Below are 25,081 nucleotides of genomic sequence, written 5' to 3' on the forward strand. Positions count from 1 at the left end.
TTCCTTTACATAGAGTAGCTATGGTAAAAAAAAAAAAAAAAAAAAAAAAAAAAAAAAAAAAAAAAAAAAAAAAAAAAACCACTTTGAGATAGGCCACTGCATCTTCTCCTGGACTACTCAGTTGCTGTTTTTATCTAATACTTCAAACTAACTAACTGTGCATCTTTACACAGACTTCTGTCAGGTGTCTGTGTACTGGAAAAGTCAGGATCTATAATGCAAATGTAGAATTATGCAGAATTTACATTGATGAGTTCACATATTCTGATAAACTGTAGGAGTCAGCAATGTATTCTTTTAGGATGTTTTTGAATATTTTTGGGGATTTTCTATTTCCTTCCTGATATCCATCAATAACTTGTTTTGGGTTTTTTCACAAGAATCTTTATTCTGAATCCTACAGACAGATGCGTACTTCTATGTGGGAATTACTTCTACTTCTGGTATTGGGGTTGTAAATTGCTGTGTTCCTCCTAAACTCACTCTTTCTGTTAACCAAAAATAATATTAGGGAGTTTATGTACTGATGTTTAAGTAAGAATCCCCACATGAGAAGAGTCTTCTATAATATGTTCAGTTTTCAACGTTACGCATTAGCTATTTGTTGTGAGCTCTCAAGTTTTCTCAGCTCAAATGATTAATAGTGTGCTTCTGGGTGTTCTACAAAGTTGTTTCCATTTTATTCACAATATTTCAATGACCCAACCACCCACCTTCTACAGGTGTAGCGAGTTTTTTTGTTATATGTACTCACTGTTTGGATTCCAACCAGTATGTGAACCATTGTTGGTCCCAAGCCACTATTAATGGCTGAGTTGGATTCCCAGAACCTAATATGCCCTTTGATACTATTTTGTTTTTCAGAACTTGCACCGATATTCAACAAAATGTGGATTCTCTCAGTGTTTTCCAGTTCAGATTGATGTGATGGTAATTTTTCTGTCATCTTTATTTCCATAGATTCCTTAAGTACACTGTCCCAGAAACCTGGCATCTGCGCCGTGATACTGGTCTTATTACATTTCATTTCATGATTATATTTGAGTCAGTGCTCATTGACAGCTGATTTGCTTGGCTGATTCAGTGGTGTGTCCTTGATGTTTCAAGCAGCTCTTCTCAACTGTTCCAATAGCCTGTCCCACATAAAACATTTTATATTCATTTGGAATGCAAACCAGCTTTTTGAGATGTAGCTCATTTTCAACATTACAAAGAAAACTTTTTATATCGGTTGAAGTGAGCTAAATACGCTGGATACAGTGTTTTGGTACACAGATTATCAAACTGAATTTTATGAGCACCCCATCTAATTGTTTAATGAAGGTTAAAAATTTTCTTTTGGGACCCTATATACTGTCTGAACAGTTAGCTTTTATGTTTCTGAGTCTATTACTGAAGTATAGTGCTTGAGCCTAATACTGAAGTTCAGTACTCCAGGAGCTGGTGATGGCAGTAATCATTAACATCTATAGTGTGAAAAATTATTTTTGTAAATAGCCACTCCTCTTTCCCTCATATAATGCCTACAGCAATGTGCTGCCAACCTGTGGCCAAATAGGTTCTTCTGTTCAATTTCTGTGACTTCCAAATGATGTTCTGTTATGGATAGAACATCTGTAGAAATACATTTTGATCATTCACTGTCCTCTCTTGATACAGGAAGCTCATTTTTCTTATTCAACAGTTTTCTCATGTTTTAATGAAAAATTCCAAATGTATTTTGGCTGTTACTACTTGTACTGATCAAGCTAACACTTTTTGTTTCTCCTTTGATTGCTGCAACTGTGCCTATGGTTATTTGGCAGCTCTGTCTTTCAGATACATAGACTTTAAAAAAGGCAAAGTGAATAGACTTAAAATAACAATAATTGTATGGAGAGCATCCTGGTTACACTGAATGCTTGTGGACATTAGCTGTATGACATCATAATGTGAAGATTCATATGTAGACCACACCACATATGGTGTGACTATGTAATGGGCAACATATCAATCAGAACCATAACTGACCTCCCTAAACTATTGACAATTCATGAAGCTTTGCATTTGTGTGTTCTAGAGAACATTTCATATAGATTTTGCTATGTCATTCAAGAGTGACAGTCTGTATATCCAGTTGTTTACTGGATTGTCTACAAGAGGTCATAAAGTGGATATCACATATTATCCTTATTAGACGCATTTGTGCAACAGACATTTTTGTTCTCAGTGACCAAACTCCAAAATATATTGTCATAAGATGTTACTGAATGAAATTGGGAATAGTATGTCCCTTTTGATGACATTTTCATCTCCAAAATCTGATATTATGTGTAACATGAAAAGTAGCAGAGTTTAACATGTAATTTGGTGGATAAAAAAATCTACTCACCAAGCAGCAGCAGAACACATATGTAAAATAAGGTTATAGTTATGCATGCTTTCAAAGCTAGTGGCTCTTTCTTCTGGCAGAATGGTTGAAGAGGAAGGAAGAGGGGTGAAGGAAAAGGATTGGAGAGGTCTAGGAAAAGTGTTTCCTTCCCATCCCATCTGGTAAGTCTCCCCTGACATGCAGTTCTGGGTGACTTCTTCAAAATCTACCCCTTTTCCTAGACCTCTCCAGTCCTTTTCCTTCACCACTCTTCCTTCCCCTTCAACCCTTCTGTTATAAGAAGGAGCCATTGGCTCTGAAAGCTTGCATAATTTTAACCTTATTTTATATGCATGTTCTGCCACTGCTTGGTGAGTAGATTTTTTATCTATCCAATTACCATATACTGTCAAAAATTGATTGTTTTCAGAGTTTAACATGTGTAATATGGACTTCCAGTTCAGGTTATTATTAATATAAACATCCAAGAATTTTAATATTCTGTTTCATTTATTGATTTATCCTAATGCATTAATCTAATTGTTTTGGTCTGGCTGTATGCAGTACAAACCTGCATGTACTGTATTGTATCTAAACTAAGTGACAGTACATTTGCAGAGAACCAATTATTAATTTTCAAGAAAATACTATCCACATTTTCAAGAACAACAGCAGACCCAATGTAGCACACCACAAACACACTGTAGACCCTTACTTAAACAACTAAAGATACTAACAATACCATCTATATAATTTTAAAATGCCTGAAAATGATCAATAAAAATCACTGTATTCTTCAAACCAACTCTAGCTACCATAATCACAATACAAGGCATTCTAAAGATGTACACACTTCCCATGTAGCAAAAATCAGATGTCAGAATCATGTGAACCACTTAGGAATAAAGCTTTTGCAAGCACTTCCATCCCAAATTAAGGAACTGGAAAAAAAAGTAAATTCAAGCTTTAAGTAAAAAAATAAATGCATCTACAGTGTCAATGAATATCTGTCTGAGACAATAAATTGAAACTTTTGTTTGCAGTCAATAATTTAAATGAATTTAGATTTATTTTCAAATTATGAAATACAAATAAAAATTCTGTTAAATTCCACAAATACATTTTTGTTTGAGGCACAGAAGTTATTATTATCTGTCTTACTATCTTTGTTGTAGAGGGACCTAAAAACAGTACATTTCAGGTTGTCTGAAAATATACCACATGGTAGTGATAATTTGCATTTGTGGCTGAATACATTACACTTATGTGAAGAACATTCATTTTAGTAATTCACCTGAGACATTCTCAACTTTGTCAGAGTTTTTGCTTTTGAGGAAGTTAATTGCATTCTTGATTTGTGGACAGTACAAGTATAAAGCAACAGACCACATGTAAGACTACATGTAAGAAACAATTCCAGTGCCATATACACTCCTGGAAATTGAAATAAGAACACCGTGAATTCATTGTCCCAGGAAGGGGAAACATTATTGACACATTCCTGGGGTCAGATACATCACATGATCACACTGACAGAACCACAGGCACATAGACACAGGCAACAGAGCATGCACAATGTCGGCGCTAGTACAGTGTATATCCACCTTTCGCAGCAATGCAGGCTGCTATTCTCCCATGGAGACGATCGTAGAGATGCTGGATGTAGTCCTATGGAACGGCTTGCCATGCCATTTCCACCTGGCGCCTCAGTTGGACTAGCGTTCGTGCTGGACGTGCAGACCGCGTGAAACGACGCTTCATCCAGTCCCAAACATGCTCAATGGGGGACAGATCCGGAGATCTTGCTGGCCAGGGTAGTTGACTTACACCTTCTAGAGCACGTTGGGTGGCACGGGATACATGCGGACGTGCATTGTCCTGTTGGAACAGCAAGTTCCCTTGCCGGTCTAGGAATGGTAGAACGATGGGTTCGATGACGGTTTGGATGTACCGTGCACTATTCAGTGTCCCCTCGACGATCACCAGTGGTGTACGGCCAGTGTAGGAGATCGCTCCCCACACCATGATGCCGGGTGTTGGCCCTGTGTGCCTCGGTCGTATGCAGTCCTGATTGTGGCGCTCACCTGCACGGCGCCAAACACGCATACGACCATCATTGGCACCAAGGCAGAAGCGACTCTCATCGCTGAAGACGAGACGTCTCCATTCGTCCCTCCATTCACGCCTGTCGCGACACCACTGGAGGCGGGCTGCACGATGTTGGGGCGTGAGCGGAAGACGGCCTAACGGTGTGCGGGACCGTAGCCCAACTTCATGGAGACGGTTGCGAATGGTCCTCGCCGATACCCCTAGGAGCAACAGTGTCCCTAATTTGCTGGGAAGTGGCGGTGCGGTCCCCTACGGCACTGCGTAGGATCCTACGGTCTTGGCATGCATCCGTGCGTCGCTGCGGTCCGGTCCCAGGTCGACGGGCATGTGCACCTTCCGCCGACCACTGGCGACAACATCGATGTACTGTGGAGACCTCACGCCCCACGTGTTGAGCAATTCGGCAGTACGTCCACCCAGCCTCCCGCATGCCCACTATACGCCCTCGCTCAAAGTCCGTCAACTGCACATACGGTTCACGTCCACGCTGTCGCGGCATGCTACCAGTGTTAAAGACTGCGATGGAGCTCCGTATGCCACGGCAAACTGGCTGACACTGACGGCGGCGGTGCACAAATGCTGCGCAGCTAGCGCCATTCGACGGCCAACACCGCGGTTCCTGGTGTGTCCGCTGTGCCGTGCGTGTGATCATTGCTTGTACAGCCCTCTCGCAGTGTCCGGAGCAAGTATGGTGGGTCTGACACACCGGTGTCAATGTGTTCTTTTTTCCATTTCCAGGAGTGTAGCTTCTTACATGTAGTCTGTTGCTTTATCCTTGTACTGTCCACAGCTATCTTCTGAACTACTTCCAGGAACTGGCTGTTAACATTTTGTCTACCTCATGGCTATAATTTATTATTTGGCTGTTTTCCTTCTTGACTATAATTTATTGTTTGACTGTTTTCTTAAAAACAAAGTCCTCTCATTCCTTGAATGATCTCCTGGTATCCCTTATGATGTAGTCTATATAAATTTAACTTTTTGTCTGGAAGATAATGATGACATGTTGAGTTGCAGATAGGCACAACGAAAAGACACTTACGATTTAGCTAACAGCCAAAGTCATCTCCAGAAAAGGAAACACACAAAAATGTTCATATACACAAGCAAGCACACCTCACTCACATGACTGCCATCTCTGGCAGCTCGAACTGGAATGCATTCCAGTACAAGTTGCCAGAGATGGCAATCATGTGTGCAAGGGGAGTGCTTGCTTATGTGACTGTGTGTGTTTCTTTTTCTGAAGGAAGTTTTGGCTGAAAGCTAATTTGTAAGTGTCTTTTTGTTGTGCCTGTCTGCTGCTCATCATGTCACCTTTATGATGAGCAGGAATCTGCTTTTCTTTATATTATTTATTGTTTTGTCTGGGTTATTAATTTCAGATATTACACAGATCTGAAACTTCCTGGCACCTTAAAACTGTGTGCTAGATCAGTACTCAAACCCAGGATCTTTGCCTTTCAGGGGCAAGTGTTCTATCAACTGACCTATCTAAGAATGACTCGCAACCAGTCCTCACAGCCTTATTTCCGCCTATGCCTCATCTCATACCTTCCAAACTTCACAGAAGTTCACCAGCAAAACTCGTGAGACTAGCACTCCTGGAAGAACGGAAGAAGGATGGGTTGTGATTCATGCTTGGGTAGCTTAGTCAGTAGAACACTTGCCCATGAAAGACAAAGGTCCTGGGTTCACATCCTAGTCTGGCACAGTTTTAATCTGCTAGGAGGTTTCATATAAAGCTAACATCACTGCAGAGTGAAAAATTCATTCGTTATACAGTTTTATTTTTGTGCTTTAAAACAGAACAGTCTTTCCTATAATATGAAATCAATTCTACTTCTTTGTTTGCCTAAATGATTTTCTGTAATTTCCTTTCCTTGCACATGATATTTAATTCCTTTTTTAATCCAAGACCTTTTAGAAAATCCAAGACTTTTTAGATTTCTTTTTTGTGCCATACTTCATTGTTTTCTTGGGAAAGTAGCTGTTAAAAATTGCTATTAATACCATCAAAAAATATATTAAATTTGGAACTGACACCTATTACTTTATACACATCCATCTATTCAGTATCCTATAAAGTTGACTTGGAAATTTTTGTTGCTTGCTCATTAATTAATCTTAATCTTTTCCATACCACATTGTTGTAATCAGGCAAGTTATAATTATTAATAATAGCTGTGCTTTATGGTCATATAGGCAATTCACTACTGGATAAACATTTATGTCACTGATTAAATGTTCACCTACAAATATGTTGTCTATTAATGTCCAGTTTTCCTAGGAGATTCGTGTGAAGAAAATTAATAAAGCAGGTGTTAAAAGTGTTAAGTAATTTCTAAATCATTTATTTTCTCTGAATCTTTCATAAAATTAATATTAATGTCCCCAAAGACTATTATCTACTTTCTTTATCCTGCTAATTGGTATAATTATGTAACTTTTTCAAAATAAATTGAAAAACTCCCGGCAGATATCTGTATATTGTAATAATTATTAACAACTTTCCAGTAATGGCAGTTCATAAGCACAGGCTACCAGTTATTGATCTGAGTGGAAACTATTGGTTTCAACATTTTTGACCTTGATAATACTGTTGAAATTCATGACAACTCCTCCTTTCTGCATGTTTTCCCTCCAAAAATAGGTTGCTAGTTCATAATCCCCTACATTTAACATATGGATTCCAATATTTATGAGGTGCTCAAACAGACATAATACATAAACTTTATTTTGACTTTCTAGACCATGTAAACAGACAAGATGTTGAGCATGGACTACCTTGAGAATATTAGAGACAGTTGGCTGAAACAGCTCTCTCATGAGGCTAGCATTTATTCTTAGCATTCCTTGTGATGACCAGCTTATGTCTTTTCTTCCACACTTCTTGATTGCATGATCAATCTGTAAAAAGTCAGTGTATTAACTTTTATTACACAATATTATTCATAAACATGCAGGTACGACACTGAGATCGTAAAAAAAGTGTGGTAGTTACAAATTATGAACATGATAGAAGTTCTCAGCAATAACTGCAAGCAAGATACAGTGAAAATTATTCTGAAATACATATTTTATTTGGTTGTATATTCAGAGAGTAGATTCCTGGGAGTTTGCTGAGTTTTGAAACGCATCCTGGAGGCCCTGGACAGGTTCCATAGCAATAACTGTCTGACTTCATGAATTTGGTCCCTGAATGTTCACAACTATATCAAATCGCTGCCCCTTCAACACAAATTTCATCTATGAGAAAAGTTAGTTTGGTGGGTACTGTTTATGAGAACTACTTATTTTTGGCCAAGAGTTTTCATATGATGACTCTGAAAACACATATCCATTGTAATGGAGTATCTGATTATTTATGTGGCACTCTTTTTGTTCTTTGCCTCATAATACTCATGATATGTCATAGAACGTCACCATTAAGTTCTTTACTTATTGTTTGACCTGTCAATAGAGATCATTATGAACATCTCCTTACTTTCAAAAAAGCAAATCCATATGGTCTTAACTATGCTCTTCGTTTGAAAAGCTTTATTTTGGATAGCATGAAGAAGGGCTCTTTTGTGAAAATGGATGCTTAGTTTGAGAGTCATAGTCATAATCCCATCTGTCAACAGTTTAAAAAAATTGTGGTATCCCTTAAAACTATTGCTTAAGTTGCTGGATATGTACATCTATTTTACTTATGCACCTCATCACTGTGGCAGAAACTTTGTCACAATTCTCTGAGTTTAGTCCTGTGACAAAATTTGCTGACATGTTTCATGTTGAAGAGATATGGCATCTACAATCCCACAGGACCAGATTGCTCATGTCCCTCAATATTTTTCAGTGTAACAATCACCTCAAACATTCACTGTTATCAATAAATGTTTGGTCAAATTTTAAATTTCATCAATCACATCAGGCCATATTATTTTTCCTTGTTTCTAATGATTTTGAGACATCTGACATCATTTCACTGAGTGTTACAGCAAATCAATTTAAACACAGGCCCCACTTTCCTAGGGAGTTTCAACATATAAATTTTTTTTGGTCTATGACAACTGCTCAGAAATGCAAATCGAATATGTATTAATAACCTAAGAAGAGAGAGAGAGAGAGAGTGAGAGAGGGAGAGAGAGAGAGATTGATTTTTGTTTGAGATTTTTACTTTAAGTCATAACTGGTACCTGAATTTTGGTTGCTACCTCCTTGAATGATCAGCTTCTGCACCAGTTGGTGACGTATTACAATATGGAGGAATTTATTGTTCTTTAAGGTTTAAAATCTGACTCTGTTAGTTACTTGGCCATATTGCAGATAGCTTTGAACCCAAGTTTTCCTAGCTTTTCATACCAGGGAACCACTGTTGTAAGTAAATAAGATCAAACAGCAATCTGCTTTTTGTGAGAAAAGGAGATTGCTTAGCACACAGATTTCCTTCAAACTACACATCCTGCTACATCAAAATTGGTCTGAGGAGTTCAGCACCATACTATTGTACAAGAACATAATCCAATTACTATAATTTAAGAAATTATGAGAGGTTGTTACTCATTGAATGGAAACTATAGAGAATGTATTTCTTTTCCTGTGTTTTAGTGAACTTTATACCCTTACAATTCTGTCGATTGCTAGACGGCAATGACAATGACGTCCACCTCCTTTTCCAAAAACAAGATATTTCTATTCTTCACTTCCAGAAAATTTGTGTACATAAATGTTTGGCAACTCTTACACATATTTTACTTGGTTTTATCACTAAAATATCAATTTTCATTAAATGTAACAGTACGTTCTGAGCGACAGCCTAGCAACACATCCTCTTTCACAAGATACAAATTAACAGTTCTCTTTTTTTAAAAAAAAATAAATCAATTGTCTTTTTTTTAGAGTCCATACTCAAAGGTTCACAACTACTATCATTGTGGGGATTGCTCGCTAAAGAGTTTGTTGCTGTCCAGCTGCACTTCACTTCACTTCAAGTACTTTTTTAATCAAATTTATATTTACGGTATTTACATACATTACTGAGCTTCTCAGAATAAAATCAGACACAAATTAATTTAAAAAAAGGGGCAGTGAGGCTCACATAACATTACAAGGGGTTTACTGTAAGAACTCTAAGAGCAGATACACTATGTGATCAAAAGTATCTGGAATCCCCCGAAAACATATGTTTTTCATATTAGGTGCATTGTGCTGCCACCTACTGCCAGGTACTCCATATCAGCAACCTCAGTAGTCATTAGACATTGTGAGAGGGCAGAATGGGGTGCTCCATGGAACTCATGGACTGCAAATGTGGTCAGGTGATTGGGGGTCACTTGTGTCATATGTCTGTATGCAAAATTTCCACACTCCTAAACATCCCTAGGTCCACTGTTTGCAATATGATAGTGAAGTGGAAATTTGAAGGGACACGTACAGCACAAAAGCGTACAGGCCGACCTCGTCTGTTGACTAACAGATGCCGCCGACAGTTGAAGAGCGTCATAATGTGTAATAGGCAAATGTCTATCCAGACCATCAGACAGGAATTCCAAACTGCATCAGGATCCACTGCAAGTACTATGTCAGTTAGGTGGGAGGTGAGAAAATTTGGATTTCGTGGTCGAGTGGCTACTCATAAGCCACACATCACGCCAGTAAATGCCAAATGACGCCTCACTTGTGTAAGGAGTGTTAACATTGGATGAATGAACAGTGGAAAAATGTTGTGTGGAATGACAAATCACAGAACACAATGTGGTGATCTGATGGCAGGGTGCGGGTATGGTGAATGCCTGGTGAACGTCATCTGCCGGCGTGTGTAGTGCCAACAGTAAAAACAGGAGGTGGTGGTGTTATGTTGTATTTGTGATTTTTTATGAAGGGGCGTGCACCCCTTGTTGTTTCACCTGGCACTATTACAACAAAGGCCTACATTGATGTTTTAAGCACCTTCTTGCTTCCCACTGTTGAAGAGCAGTTCAGGGATGCTGACTGTATCTTTCAACACAATCGAGCACCTGTTCATAACGCACAGCCTGTGGCAGAGTGGTTGCAAGACATTAACATCCCTGGCCTGCACAGAGTCCTGACCTGAATCCTATAAAACACCTTTGGGATGTTTTGGAATGCCAACTTCATGCCAGGCCTCACTGACAAACACCGATACCTCTCCTTAGTGCAGCACTCCATGAAGAATAAGGTGCCAGTCCCCAAGATACCTTCCACCACCTGATTGAACATATCCCTGCAAGATTGGAAGCTGTCATCAAGGCTAAGGGTGGGCCAACACTGTATTGAATTTCAGCATTACCGATGGAGGGCGCCATGAACTTGCAGTCATTTTCATCTAAGTGTCCAGATACTTTTGATCACATAGTGTGTATTCCAAGAAGAGCCAGGTAAAACATATTGCTTCATTCCACATGTACCTTGGCCGAATAACCTTGATGGGAATTAAAACTAATAAGAAGGTTTACCAGTTCACACCCATTTGCTAATGTAACAAGTAAGTGGCAAATGACAGTGGTGTCAGAAGTGTCCTCCACAACATATCATTGGGCAGATAATGAGTATGTGTGCATGGATGGGAATTAAATAGTCTAATTGATTGATCTGAATAATAAAATAACCTTTGAGAAAAAAAGGTACTATATGAGGACTCATCAACAAAGACAGGCTGATTTTTTCACAGATGTTATTACTCATTTCAATGTTTACATGATCTTTTTCAAATCACTCCACCCCTACGTAAATACACCTTTTATAGTGCCTCTGCTAGTCCTTGAACACATTCTCTGTCAGGTCCTTGAGAATTGTCTCAGTTTTCTTGAGCATTGCTTCAGAGAGAAATGCATCCCTTCTATCAGCAAAGAGACACAAAAAAATATCCTTCCTTCGTATCTACCCAGCAATTTGCAGTGTAGGGTACTTCTGCTGCAACTGTCATTTGCCTCTTATTTGTTACATTTGCCTTCAATAACGGGAATAAAAAAAAAAGCACAGGGTGCAAGATCAGGGCTATAAGGCAGATGATATGGTACTCAGGTAAAGTTGAACTGAGCCAGGTGATGCATGACTTGATGTGCGACGTGAGGCTATGCATTGTCATGGTGAAGTCGCCAACCAGTAAAAGACAGTTCTGGTCACTTCCTTGCAATGTGCTTCCTCAGTTAAGCCAACACTGACATGCAATATGCTGCTGTAACAGTAGTGTGAGGGAGAACTGCATGCTGGTAAATCATTCCATGATAGTCAAAAAATGTGATCACCATCAGTTTCCCTGCAGGTGTAACAACTTTCCCCTTTTTTGGTGTTGGAGAACCTTGTGATTTCCACACTGTACTGACTCATTTTCCTTCAGGATCATAATAATGCAGCCATGACTCATCACTGGCAATAATCAATCTGAGAAATGCAACCCTGTATCAGCAAAAAGAGGCAACACCTCATGGCTTGTCTCCATTCATACAGTCTTTTGTTTCGGAGTCAACAGATACAACACATTACAGGCACAAACACAAGTCATATGGAGATGACCAAGCATAATCATGAAGACTCTGCCATATGAAGTTCTCTACACTTCACGGAGGTTACATAATGTTATCTGTTGACCCTTGCAGACAATCACAGCAGCTGTCTTGAAGTTGACTTCAGTCACATTAGAAGGAAAAATACTAGGCCCACCTTGATTAACACAGACAATTCAGCCTTCTCTTAAGTCTTTGAACTAGCTAAACATTGTTGCATGGGTTACAGGTCTTATACACACACACACACACACACACACACACACACACACACACACACACACACACACACACACACACACACACACACTGAACGCTGTCTAACTTGTGGATACACACTGTGATGCATTACTTTAAGTTACCGGTACTTAACATTATAGATAGATTTAATGTGAATGTTACACTCTAATTAGATACAATACAAACAAACTGCCTAATTAAAGAACTGCCTCAAGAAACAGTAAGTAATATAATAAAGCTAATTAAGGCTGGGAAGATACATAAAATGTTACCACATTCTCTTGCTTTGTAATTTTCTTTCTCAGTTCTGTGTTCTACACACATGTTATAGCTATAGGAGAAAGGAGGCAACATCATTCATACAGAGAGAGTCAAAAAAGTAGAACTAACAGAAACATAATACTGTTTCACTGGTGAAAGATGTTGCAAACAAATTTTTTGTTGAAACTTTCTGGCAGATTAAAACTGTGTGCTGGACTGAGACTTGAACTTGGGACCTTTGCCTTTCACATGCAAGTGCTCTTCTATCTGAGCTACTCAAGCATGACTCATGACCCCACGTAACAGCTTTAATTCCACCAGTACCTCATCTCCATCTTCCAAACTTCACAGAAGCTCTCCTGCAGACCTCGCAGAACTGGCACTCCTGGATGAAAGGATACTGCAGACACACAGCTTAGCCACAGCCTGGGGGATGTTTCCAGAATGAATTTTCACTGTGCAATGGAGTGTGTGCTGATATGAAACTTTCTGGCAGATTAAAACTGTGTGCCGGACCGAGACTCAAACTTGGGATCTTTGCCGTTTGCGGGCAAGTGCTCTACCATCTGAGCTACCCAAACACAACTCACCAACTGTCCTCACAGCTCCTCACTGGTACTGGCAGAATTAAAGCTGTGAGGATGGGTTGTAAGTCAAGCTTGGGTTGCTCAGTAGGTAGAGCACTTGCTCATGAAAGGCAAAGGCCCTGAGTTTGAGTCTCAGTCTGGCACACAGTTTTAACCTGCCAGAAAGTTTCATATCGGCACTCACACTCCTGCAGAGTGATTCATTCTGGAAATTTTTTGTTGTGATTCTCTTTACAGATGGAAGAGCATCCTTTGCAGTGTCTCAGATGCAAAACTGTACATTAATTCTGGCACAAAATATTAACTAGAAAGTGAGGAATAACAATTACATAATGCTACACATAAAAACTGTAATAACGCCAATTCTTAGTTTCAGAACGAATGGGAAAAATCCATTAAAAATCATTTTTCACTGCCAAAGCGTGCTCGGGTAAGCAGAAAATATGGGTTCAATATCGAGTACACTTATCTGTCACCTGAACCATACCATGCAATGAACAGAAAGCAATAAAAGATTATCCTACTTTTGAACAACAAATAATATTTTCAACAACCAAGATAAAGTTGTTAGTAAAATATTGTCTGTAATGTTACTGAGGAAAATAGCCCTTCATGCCCCATATAACATCTATAGAACTAAGAGAAATGTATCAATGTTTAATGTACTAGTTTTAGTCCCCATGCTTTCTGACATCATCGTAAAGAGTTAAGTGAATATAATTTCAAAGCAAGTGATTTTTCTCTGTCTTCAGTTACTATGTTCCTATTGACATGGCATTGTCTGCCTCCACAGCTGGGTGGTCAGTGCATCTGATTCTCCTGTGGAGGACCTGAGTTCTCAGCACTGCCAGAAATTTTTCCTCATAAGAGGACTGGAACAGATTCCACTCAGCCTCATGATGTCAACTGAGGAGGTACTTGAAGATGAAGTAGTGGCTCCAATGTCTGCAAAGCCTCCATACCACATCCAAATGACAGGAATGGCAAAGGATGACAAGGTGGTCAATCAGTTGTAGTTGGCCTGTTTGTAGCCAGAACAGTGAAGCTTAATTTTTTCACTTATTGGGACAGTGAATTTCATTTACATTATTGTTACCTGTTCACTAAGACTGATGTCATTTCTCTTTATCCTTGGATGTTTTGTTTTATTTTTATGCATAGCTTATGCTTTCTGTATTCTGTGTGGTGCAATGGACTTCATAGTATTCTTGTAAGAGCAATCTTAATTTTTGCTTATGGTTAGGCATCTCCTTCTTTTCCTTTCCTATCAAAGATAACTGTCTAAGAAGTTAATCTGTGTAGAGATAAAGTATAGTTCTATGATCCAAGCACAAGATACACTTGTTATAGAAGGTACTGTGCTCTTTATGTAGCACAACATTTAACTGATTATTATTGAAAATCTGAACATACCTCTTTTCCTTTGTACTTCCTGTAATAATCAATAAAGGAGAAAGGTGGGAATATGTTAAATGGAGTTTCTCTGTAAGGGCTCGCCACACGCTTTCGTGCCTCAAAACTGACCATCAGTTCCACAAAAGCTGCTGGCCTTTTCAGTTTGAACTGTTCCATAAACTCCTCACCAAATACTTCATCCAACAAAGCTTCAAATGCATGATCAATTCCTGGAAGAGAATTTATTTTATGACGTGTACACAGAAACTGACACAACACTTGGAAAGAATATCAGCTATGATAGTTATTAGTAAATGTTTTCTGTTAGTTACACCTGTGATCAACAGACGCAGAATGAAATTTGATAGAACATGTAACTAACTAATGCTTACATTTAACTTGCTAACAGTAGAACAGATTTCTTCAAATACAGTGTTGTGTAGCATGGCAACAGTTCATTGTAGATTGTCCATATTTAGAGAAGAAAAATAAGTGAGTATTTTGACAAGTAATTATTTTTGAGGATGTTCAGTTCTGATGAAATATTACCTTTGTGTCTGTTTAAGCTAAATTAGTTTCAGAGAATAAAGTTTTTCATCAAATTTCTGCACATAAAGGCAAAGAACCAGTTTTGAAAACTGATCCAGCATGCAGATTTTATCTGTCATACTGATCTACATTTACGATAATTGAATTATGTCCACTGCGTCAAAAATCCACCATTGAGTTAACTAAGCAGCACTATATTAAAATGCTTGACACATAATCCCGAAGAAGCAAACTAATAGTTTAAGTTACCTACTGCTTGACAATGTCAGGCATATATGATTAGCTACTGAGTTTTACATTTTCTTTAGATTGCTGAAGAAATTCTGGTGGATCCCACATAGACTCTCTATCTTATTTCACCTTCTGCCTCTCTTACTTCTTGAAGGTAAGTTGAGCTTCTGTCAATGAGAACGTTTGCATCAATGTCATATTTAACTGGAACAAAATCAAAATGCTATCTTGTCTGAAGCAGAGAATGTCATTCAAGCAAAACCCTGTTTCATTAGTGATGTTGATCTTCTAGAAATAACAAACATCTTTAACAGGTATTATATAGCTGTACCAGATAAATTGAGAAGACTCAATAAAATGGATGAAGTAAGTAGAAGTCCCCAAAAATTCTGCATATAAATCACACCATTCAGCTCAGTGTTGCAACCCTGTTGTCTGAACACTCATAATCAAATAGTGTGCAATGCAAGTGCCTCCAGATTGACCTAGGGAGGTTGCCTTAAACCTGGACAGATGGCACAGCAAGTGCTGTGCCTTATGCACAACAGCCCAATATAAGGCTGGCATGCAGGGCTGTCAATCTCACTTACACTTACTTGCTTATTGTATGCTCACCTACAAGACTGTCAATTGATGTGTTGTATGATTATGAGATGTTGTACTGTTCTATACTTCATTCAGTGTTATTGTGGATCTTTTCATGTGGAAGGAGAATAAAACTTGGTTGGTTACTTCTGATATTGTGTCTGTTCAATGTTACAACATACTTGGTGACAAATGCAGTGTTCTACTCCATGTGTTTTGTTTGTTTGATTTGATATACAGCCAACATGTCAGTGGAAGCAGGTCTTCAATCTCTTATTGAACAACAATGAGCTCTCGCCAACCAGCATCAGGATCTCTCCATGGCACTAAATAATTTGGCAGCATTGTTAGATGCGGGAGGTTCCACTGCCATTGACACAACTCCCACCATTTCCTCTGTGTGATGATTCTTTAGAAGATTGGGATGCATATGAAAAATATCTTCAGAAACATTTTCAAGCTTTTGGTGCAAAAGTGCGCCATCTAATTCATCAAATGCAGCTCTCTTCATGCTTTCATCCAAACCCAGTGCTGTTTTCCTTTGTTACTATTTTATAATGCATTACTATACTCAGTGTCCATCCTTCTTTCTCTTCTTTCCTGTGTTTCTCTTGTTGCCTTACAAACCACATTGTACACTCTACTGAGTCACATTGTATCAACCATCTCAGCTGCACACAACAGATGGCTACAAGACCACACTGATTGTTGGTGCAGCATCTTATGTCCCACATTGCACCTTCCAATATCATTAAATCTATACCTTCACATTGATCACTCTCCCTGTGTTACCCTCGCATATTTTCAAATGTTATTTCCCGCATCTTTCCGGTGCCACACAAACTTGTATCTCATCCTACCAACACCCGCCCACTCCCACTCCCTCTCTTTCCCCTCTCTATTCCATTTCACCTAATCTAGTCACTTCTGCCATCCTCCTTTTGACACATATCCACCCATAGGTTTACAACCCACATTATAAATATTTTTGTTTTTCTATTTATCTCATTGTGACTTCACATCAATTTCAGTTGGTTTTCACCTTTCACTATCAGCCTACTCCCTCTGATTTCATCTTGTTTCCTCTTATTTCATTGATTTCTTCTTTTGTAATTTTTCCCACATGTTTGAAGATATTTTTGTGAATTTATTTGGATGTAATTTTACGTTATTTATGTATTTTTATGGGTTTTTCCACCACCATGGATTCTTGCTTCTTCCATCTCCATCAATACAGAAAAGGTTCCTTATCCCTAGCCAGAACCCAGTACGATGTATTGTTCCTTCATTGTTGTTTAGCTCATGGAATCCCCCCAAATTGCCTTAACATCAAATTACCCATTTCCGGCTGCCACCATTCCTTCCACAAAACCATATCAATCAGGCCGAAACCTCCTTGCAATACTTACTCTACATCTGTGATATTTCCTGCTTTGCAATCCCAAATTTCTGAATCCCATAACACACATTGAAACTCTTGTCCTCCAGGAACTAAAGTAACATGCAGAATGCCACCTCAAATAGTTCTCCAACCTGGTCACTTCCTAGTCTAATCTTGGACTACTACTGCCCACCACCCCTACAGCCATCTCCAAATCTCCCTCACATCCCCTCATAGCTGACAAACCCTGTCTCGCAGACATACTACATCTACCCCATCCTCTAAAACTCCCTCTCACCACCACATATAATCCAGAACGTAAACAGACCCAAAGCACAGTCTTGAACATTTCTTCCAAAAGCCTTAGCCTTGCAGAAGTATTAGTCCTTTCCAAAGGCCTCACCTTTTGCCCCACCCCCCCCAAATTCAGTCATGCAGGGATTGTTAAAGACTGTCTCTCCTTTTCCTGGTCACTACAGTGGAAACTCTTTTTTGCCACTGACCCTACCAATCAGACTCAATGCAAGACCAATGTTGAACCCTGTCTGCCTCAGTTCACTCCTCCATCCAGCCATGATCCACCCCTGCTGCCCTCAAATCACCCATTGTTAACTCTGCAGAGTTTCTTAACATTGAACCTTCCCTCATGATCACTCCCCAAATCCCTTAACATGCAAACTAACCTTACACTCACAAAAAGATCCACAATTCACCGCCTAAAAACTGATCCTGTTCTTATAATCCTACCTGCTGCCAAAGGCTCCACCAGTTTTGTTTTGAACCTCAAGGATTACCTGGCAGATAGACTCCACCAGCTGTCAGATTCATCCACCTACAAATCCTGCCACAGTGACCCCATTCCAGAAATCCAGCAGTCAGTAATAAGGTATGGAATTGCGTTTTGGGGTAACTCAAACCATATGCGTCGAATACTAAAACTTGAGAAAACTGTCATTAGAAATACGCACAATGTAGGGCGAAGAAAATCATGTTGCCCACTCCTAAAAAATCTAAGTATATTAAGTGTTCCCTCACTATACATATACGAGCTGATTATCTTTGTGCACGGTAACCCTGATATATTTGCAGCAAATCATTTTCAGGATGTTTACAACACCAGAAATCAAAATAATTTTATGCCGCCCACCAACTGTTTAAAACTTTACTCTCAAACCCCACATTATATGGGTATGAAAATTTATAAAAAAGTGGAAGGAAGAGAATTGCTCAGCATAAATTTAGAAACACTGAAAAAAATACTTATATGAGAAACTAGTGCAGAAATGTTACTATTCAGTAGAATAATTCATAAATGATGATCTGAAAATTTGAGCAGGAGAGAGCAAATTCTTAGGACTGTTAATCTTAAAACTTTGTTACTTTTGAAGAAAAATTATTAATTGCTTAATTAATTAATTATTCAGTACTGTATATTATATTACTGGTATTATAAGGAAAATTGTAAACCAGTTTTTGCATTTTGGCAGATCTCCTGTACTTTAAGTCAATGGCTTGAAATTATTTGTTACGAGACAATAAACTTGTATTTCTATTTCTCCAGTCTCTCCTCAAATCCTTAAGCCTAGCACAAAATCTCTCCCCGGCATCCATCTCTCTCTCCTCAACCCTATCATTCCCCACACTCCTACCTTCTACATGCTTTCTGAAGTCCATAAACCCAACCACCCAGGATACTCCATTGTGGCCAGTTACTGTGCCCCCACTGAGAAAATTTCTGCTCTTGTAGACCAACACCTTCAGCCTATCACCCACAACTTACCCTCCTATATAAAAGATACCAACCATTTCTTCCACCTACTATCCACAGTTTCAGTTCGTTTACCACAAGGTGCCTTGCTCGTCACTATTTATGGCACCTACTTTTACACTAACATCCCCAATGCTCATGGTCTTACCACTATTGAACACTTCCTGTCCCAATGCCTGATGGATTCCAAACCAACCACCTCCTTCCTAGCCACTACATCCTCACCAAAAACTACCTCTCCTTTGAAGGCATTACCAACAAACAAATCTATGTTGGCTATGGACACCGACATGGCACCATCACTTGCCATCCTATTCATGAACCATCTAGAGGAATCCTTCCTAAACACCCAGAATCCCAAACTCCTCACCTGGTTCACATTCTTTGATGACACCTATTCACATTCCCTCATAACCTCAACACATTCTCATCCATTTGCTTCACCTGGTCCTATTCAACCCATCAAGCTACCTTCCTCAATGTTGACCTGCACCTCAAAGATAAGATGGCTACATCAGTACCTCTGTCCATATCAAACCTACCAAACACCAGAAATACCTCCACTTCGACATCTGCCACCTGTCCCATAACAAGAAGTCCCTTCTATACAGACTAGCCACCCATGACCATCACACCTCTAGTGAGAAGAGGTCCCTCTCGAAATATACTGAGAGTCTCACTGAGGCCATCACAGATCGTAATTACTATCTCAACCTTGTACAAAAGCAGATCTCCCATCCCTTATCTTTCCAGTCACCCAACATCTTCCAAAGCCCCACTGACTGGCTACAGAGGAGCATTCCCCTCAAGGACTGGAGCAACTGAATTACATTCTCCACCAGAGAATGCCCTGAAATGAGAAATGGTTTACCCACTATCCTTCCCACTCCTCCCACAGTGGTATTCTGCCACCCACCAAATGTACACAATATCCTCTTCCATCTCTATACAACCCCTGCTCCCCTTGCCTCATGCCTCATATTTCTGTAATAGACCTAGATGGAAGATCTGTCCCATACAACCTCCCGTCACCACCTACTCCAGTCCTGTCACAAACATCACCGATCCTATCAAAGCCAGGGCTACCTCTCAAACCAGTCATGTAATTTACAAGCTAAGCTGCAACCACTATGCTGCATTCTATGTGGGCATGACAACCAACAAGTTGTCTGTCCACATGAATGGCAGCCGACAAATTGTGGCCAAGAAACAACAGGACCACCCTGCTTCTGAGCACACTGCCTAACATGACATCCTTCATTTTAATGACTGCTTCATGGCCTGTGATTGATTGATTGATTGATTTCTTTATTAATCCATGTAACAATTTACATTGTGTGGATTTCGTCAGCAAAATCATATACAATACAATATACCTACAATTATACACATAAAATTAGTATTTACACACATTTTTGAGGTATCTTAAATTAGTTTTATATCCTTGTGTAATTTGTAATTTTCTTATAGTACTGTACAATTTTTGATTACATATCATAATTATTTCCTCATGTATTACAATGCAGGCTACTTTAATTACACTTCTGGTATGATTTTTTTTTCTAGTAATTTAATTGAAAGCTTCGTTGCTTTGGTAAAAATAAAATTGGTTCTTTTTGTCATGACAGAATAAATTACTATTAATCACACCAGATTTGTCGGAGAACAGCAGCAACATGTTTAATTGACCCAGCTTTAAGAAATTCTATTACCTTTTAGCAGAAAATTCGTGCGGTACTCTCCGACGTTAGAAAATGCGTGGTGTTCCATTCGGAGCAGGAGGCGGCTGTCTTTTCTCCTTCGCGATATTGAAAATTACTAAAAAAAATGAACAGAAACTTTTTTTTTTTTTTTTCGGAGGAAGATCGCGCGGAGAAAACAGACGGAAGTTACATGAAAGAAACCTAAGGGACCAACTAATTGGATTTGTACGAACATATAAACGGAACTGAAAGAACTTGGAATAAATACTATAACTATGTCGTCACGACAGCCTCCTGTTCCGACAGAACACACGCTGGATCATAAGCTGCATAAATCTTTTAAACAGAAAAGATTATCACAAGTATAATTAATGAAAATAAGGTTGAGAGATTTTCTTTGAAATTAAATAAACTTCAAGGCTTCAAGTATTATATTATGAAACGGAAACTTACATTAACATGGCCACCCATTGTGGCGATGGAGCGAATTTTCACGATACACATTCTCGCTTGTTTGTGGCTACATATATTTTTAATCACTTAAACTCTTAAATCTACAATACAATGATTATATCAGTATGGAGCACAATACTTTTGCGTCCGACTCGCAACACATTCACAGAACAGCTAGACAGCGGTGTGGCTCCCTGCAGAAGTAAAAACTGGCAATTGTTATTTTGAAACATAGGTGCATCGGTTTTTTTTTTTTTACTGATCGATAGCAGCGTATAACAGTTTATAGCTATCGTGATATTCTGCGCTTTTCAGGAGCGCGGCAAAGATATCTGGTTACAACATTCATTGGTATATGTTAGAAGTTCGCACATACTGACGCAAATACAGAAAAAAAAAAAACTTTTACATATTAAAAATCGCAGTGATAAAGGCTGTAATGTCACACACTACATGTTTTAATTCAGATACTCCATTACTGCGTAATAACTTTTATTTAATAAAAAAAATTTTAGTTTTGTTTTGAACTGTCCGATTGTGTCAATATCTCTTATTTTTTGGGGTAATTTATTATATAATTTAACAGCATTGTACAACAAGCTCTGCTGAGTTTTAACTTTATTTTTCCTCTCTAGATGCAGATTGAATTGGTTTCTAGTTTCATAGCTGTGTACTAATGAATTTTTCATATAGCAGTCAATATTTTTTTTACATACATAACACTTTGAAAAATGTATTCACAGGGGACAGTTAGGATTTCCAGCTTTTGGAAATGTTCAAGGCAGTGAGCCCTACTGCCACTCTTGGTTATTATACGAATTGCTCTTTTTTGTAATTTGAAAACTATTTGAATATTTTTACTGTTGACTCCCCAAAATGACATCTGTATCCTTCCTACCAACACCAGCTTTTCTAAATTGTGCAGGTGGGAACTCACCCTGCAATATATCGTATGTTCCTGTAACCCTACTGGTCTCTACCTTCGTTAGTCATTGTTCTTGCCCTTCACCCACTTCCCTGTCCCCATTCCAGCACTACACAGCCTTCTATTCCACAAATGCACCCAATCTTTTTACTTCTCTCCTTTTCTGCTAGGAATGAGATGGAGAGTGGGGCAGCTAGGTGCAGTTGGAAGGCAGAGAGCGGGGGTGAAAGGTGAGGTTAGCAGAAAAGAAGTAAAAAGATTGGGTGCACTGGTGGAACAGAAGGCTACTCCCAGCAGCACTTTACTGACCCCCACTCCTACACAGCTATCCCTCCCTCTCCTTGCCCCAGCCTCCTCCTTACCCCCACCCAATTGCCTCTCCCATAATGCCCTGCTGCTCGCAGTCTGGCTCCAGCTGCCAGAGACTGTGGTCATACGTGTGTAAGTTGCATTTGCGCGTGTGTGTGTGTGTGTGTGTGTGTGTGTGTGTGTGTGTGTGTGTGTGTGTGTGAGATCTATTTTTGACAAAAGCCTCATTTGCTGAAAGCTAACTTTCTGACAGTTTTTCTGTTTTGCCTTTCCACTACTCAACATCTCTGCTATAAGGTGAGTAGCAACTACCCTTTTCAGTATATTGTTCTCTTCATGCTTTTTCATGCAGATGGTCCATAACTATGATCACAGTTCCAGACAAAATCCTGTATTTTCTGCTTATTCTTTTTAATGTGCCTAAATAGTCTGCATTCCAATACCATAATCAGCACTTAGTTTTGCAGTAGTTTCCTCATTCTCAAATCTTTGAATTAATTCTAATTTTTTTAAATTTCAACACGTTTCTTTTGTTTCTCCATCATCTCTTTAATGAATTTCTTTTAACTTGCTTCATTGATACTGTTATGTGAGTTGAACATTTACTAACGATTTTCAAATCAATGTTAGTTTGGTACTTACTACAGGGTGATTCTAAAGTCATTATACATTTCAGTGGTATAGTAAGTCACTATACATTTCAGTGAAATAGTAAGTCACTGTACATTTCAGTGATATAGTAACAGAATATTTGTTTCTTGCAGGTTCTATGATAGAATGCTAACCAAATAGAAACGAATCACTGTTGTTTATGCTCATCTTCGTGGAATCATGGAATGACGTATGAACAGGTGCGGACAGACTTTGCCCGTTGATTCCAGAAAACAAGCCCCACCAGTCTTGCTATCAAGACCGAGTCAATAAATTCCAGCTTACTGGTAGTGTTGCAGGTGAAGAACATCCAGGGAGGCTAGCCATAATGCCAGACACCGTGCAAACTGTGCAGGATGCGCTCACACGTAGCCCTTCTGCATCTACCAGGAGACTTAGTAGGAAGCTTGGTATTCCTCAAACCACTGTATGGAGAGTTCTTAGTTACAAGCTGCATAAACATGCATACCATATCCAGTCATACATAAGCTTGAAGCAGAGGACTACACAGCCAGACAAGCTATTTGTTATGATATGCTACAAGCTGTGGAAAATGATAATTTGATGCAAAATGTCTTGTTCAGTGATGAAGCTACATTTCATACCTGTGGACATGTGAACAGACACAACTACAAGATCTGGGCAGATGAACAACCAAGTGTGCTGCAGGAGTGGCAATGGGACACAGCAAAAGTGAATGTGTGGTTAGGGCTAACGAGGTCAACAGTGTACTGGCCCTTCTTCTTCGCACAACAAACCATTACTGGAACCACATACCTATATATGTTAGAACAGTTTTGGAGCCCCAGTTGATATCTGATGGGATTATGGATGCTGTTGTTTTTCAACAGGATGGTGCACCACCCCATTTTGCCCTCATTGTTCAGGATTATCTGAAACAAGCATTTCCTGGCAGATGGATTGGTCGTGCCTCTCCACGGATGTGGGCACCCTGCTCTCCTGACTTGACACCCCTAAACTTTTTTGCATGGAGGTTTATCTAGTCAAAGGTATACCCGGTGAAGATCTACAGCACTGAACACTTAACACAGTGGATTCGAGCTGCAGTTGCTGAGATTACACCAGATATGCTTGGGCAGGTTTTTCGGTCTGCAGTGGAGAGCTGGGGGATGGGCCAGACATGCAAGGTGGTCACATTGAAATGTACTGAAATTATCTCCTATTGTAACATAAGTTGCAGTGCCATTACAAATTGGTTAATGAAATTTGTTTAAGTACGAAATGTACAGTGAGTTTAGAATCACCCTGTATTTTGTTATCAACATGCCAAATGTTCACAAACAGGAGAGTGTGGTGGTGTTCTGGCAATATCAGTTTTTCAAGAGAGGGAGTCAGACACAAAAATTGAGATACCACGTGAAGAATGGCTGAACTTTGGCAACAGTCAGAAAAGAGCAGATGAATCATGATGGGAGGCAGAGAGTGAACTGGCTCTGGCTGTCTTTGCATACAACGCATTGTGCTCCTCCTGTATTTTATGCACAGCACTCTTAGACAGTTGTTCTTGCCACTTATTAAACTAATCCACTAACTTCTGGAGAGCTTTACTGAAAGTTGTTATAGAATACCATTGTAGTGAGTGTATTGTGTGTTAACCGTGGGCCTAGAAACGACGGAGAGGCTCCGTCCCCGCCGCAGCCGCAGTGGTCCACAACACCACGATGATTACCGCAGTCCACTTCACCCCTCCACTGCCCCACACCAAACCACTCTTTCAGGGTTATTGTGTGGTTCAGCCCCTGGTGGATCCCCGCAGAAAACATCTCACACCAGACGAGTGTAACCACTATGTTTGCATGGTAGGATAATGGTGATTTACATGTAAGTGGAGAACTTTTTGCACAGCAATCACTGACATAGTGTAACTAAGGCGAAACAAGGGGAACCAGCCCACATTCACCAAGGCAGATGGAAAACCACCTAAAAACCATCCACAGACTGGCCGGCTCACCAGACCTCGAGACAAGTCCGCCGGGCGGATTTGTGCCGGGAACCAGATGCTCCTTCCCAATCCGGAAAGCCATGTGTTAGACCACACGGCTAACTGGGTGGGCC

At 39.5% G+C, this 25,081-nt stretch overlaps 1 protein-coding gene across 1 annotated transcript in view; it reads right to left on the reverse strand.

The window, feature by feature from the left end:
• The window catches only part of LOC124777106 (heat shock 70 kDa protein 12A-like), a 210,236-nt gene that overhangs the window by 84,893 nt on the left and 100,262 nt on the right, over positions 1–25,081 (reverse strand). Inside the window, exons 8-9 of the mRNA XM_047252393.1 lie at positions 14,469–14,680; positions 7,244–7,366 (exon numbers count right to left, since the gene is read on the reverse strand). Of these exons, the coding sequence (XP_047108349.1) occupies positions 7,244–7,366; positions 14,469–14,680 (335 nt within the window). The remainder of the gene's footprint in view (positions 1–7,243; positions 7,367–14,468; positions 14,681–25,081) is intronic.

This window comes from Schistocerca piceifrons, chromosome 1 (assembly GCF_021461385.2).
Source record: "Schistocerca piceifrons isolate TAMUIC-IGC-003096 chromosome 1, iqSchPice1.1, whole genome shotgun sequence".
Taxonomy (NCBI): Eukaryota; Metazoa; Arthropoda; class Insecta; order Orthoptera; family Acrididae; genus Schistocerca; species Schistocerca piceifrons.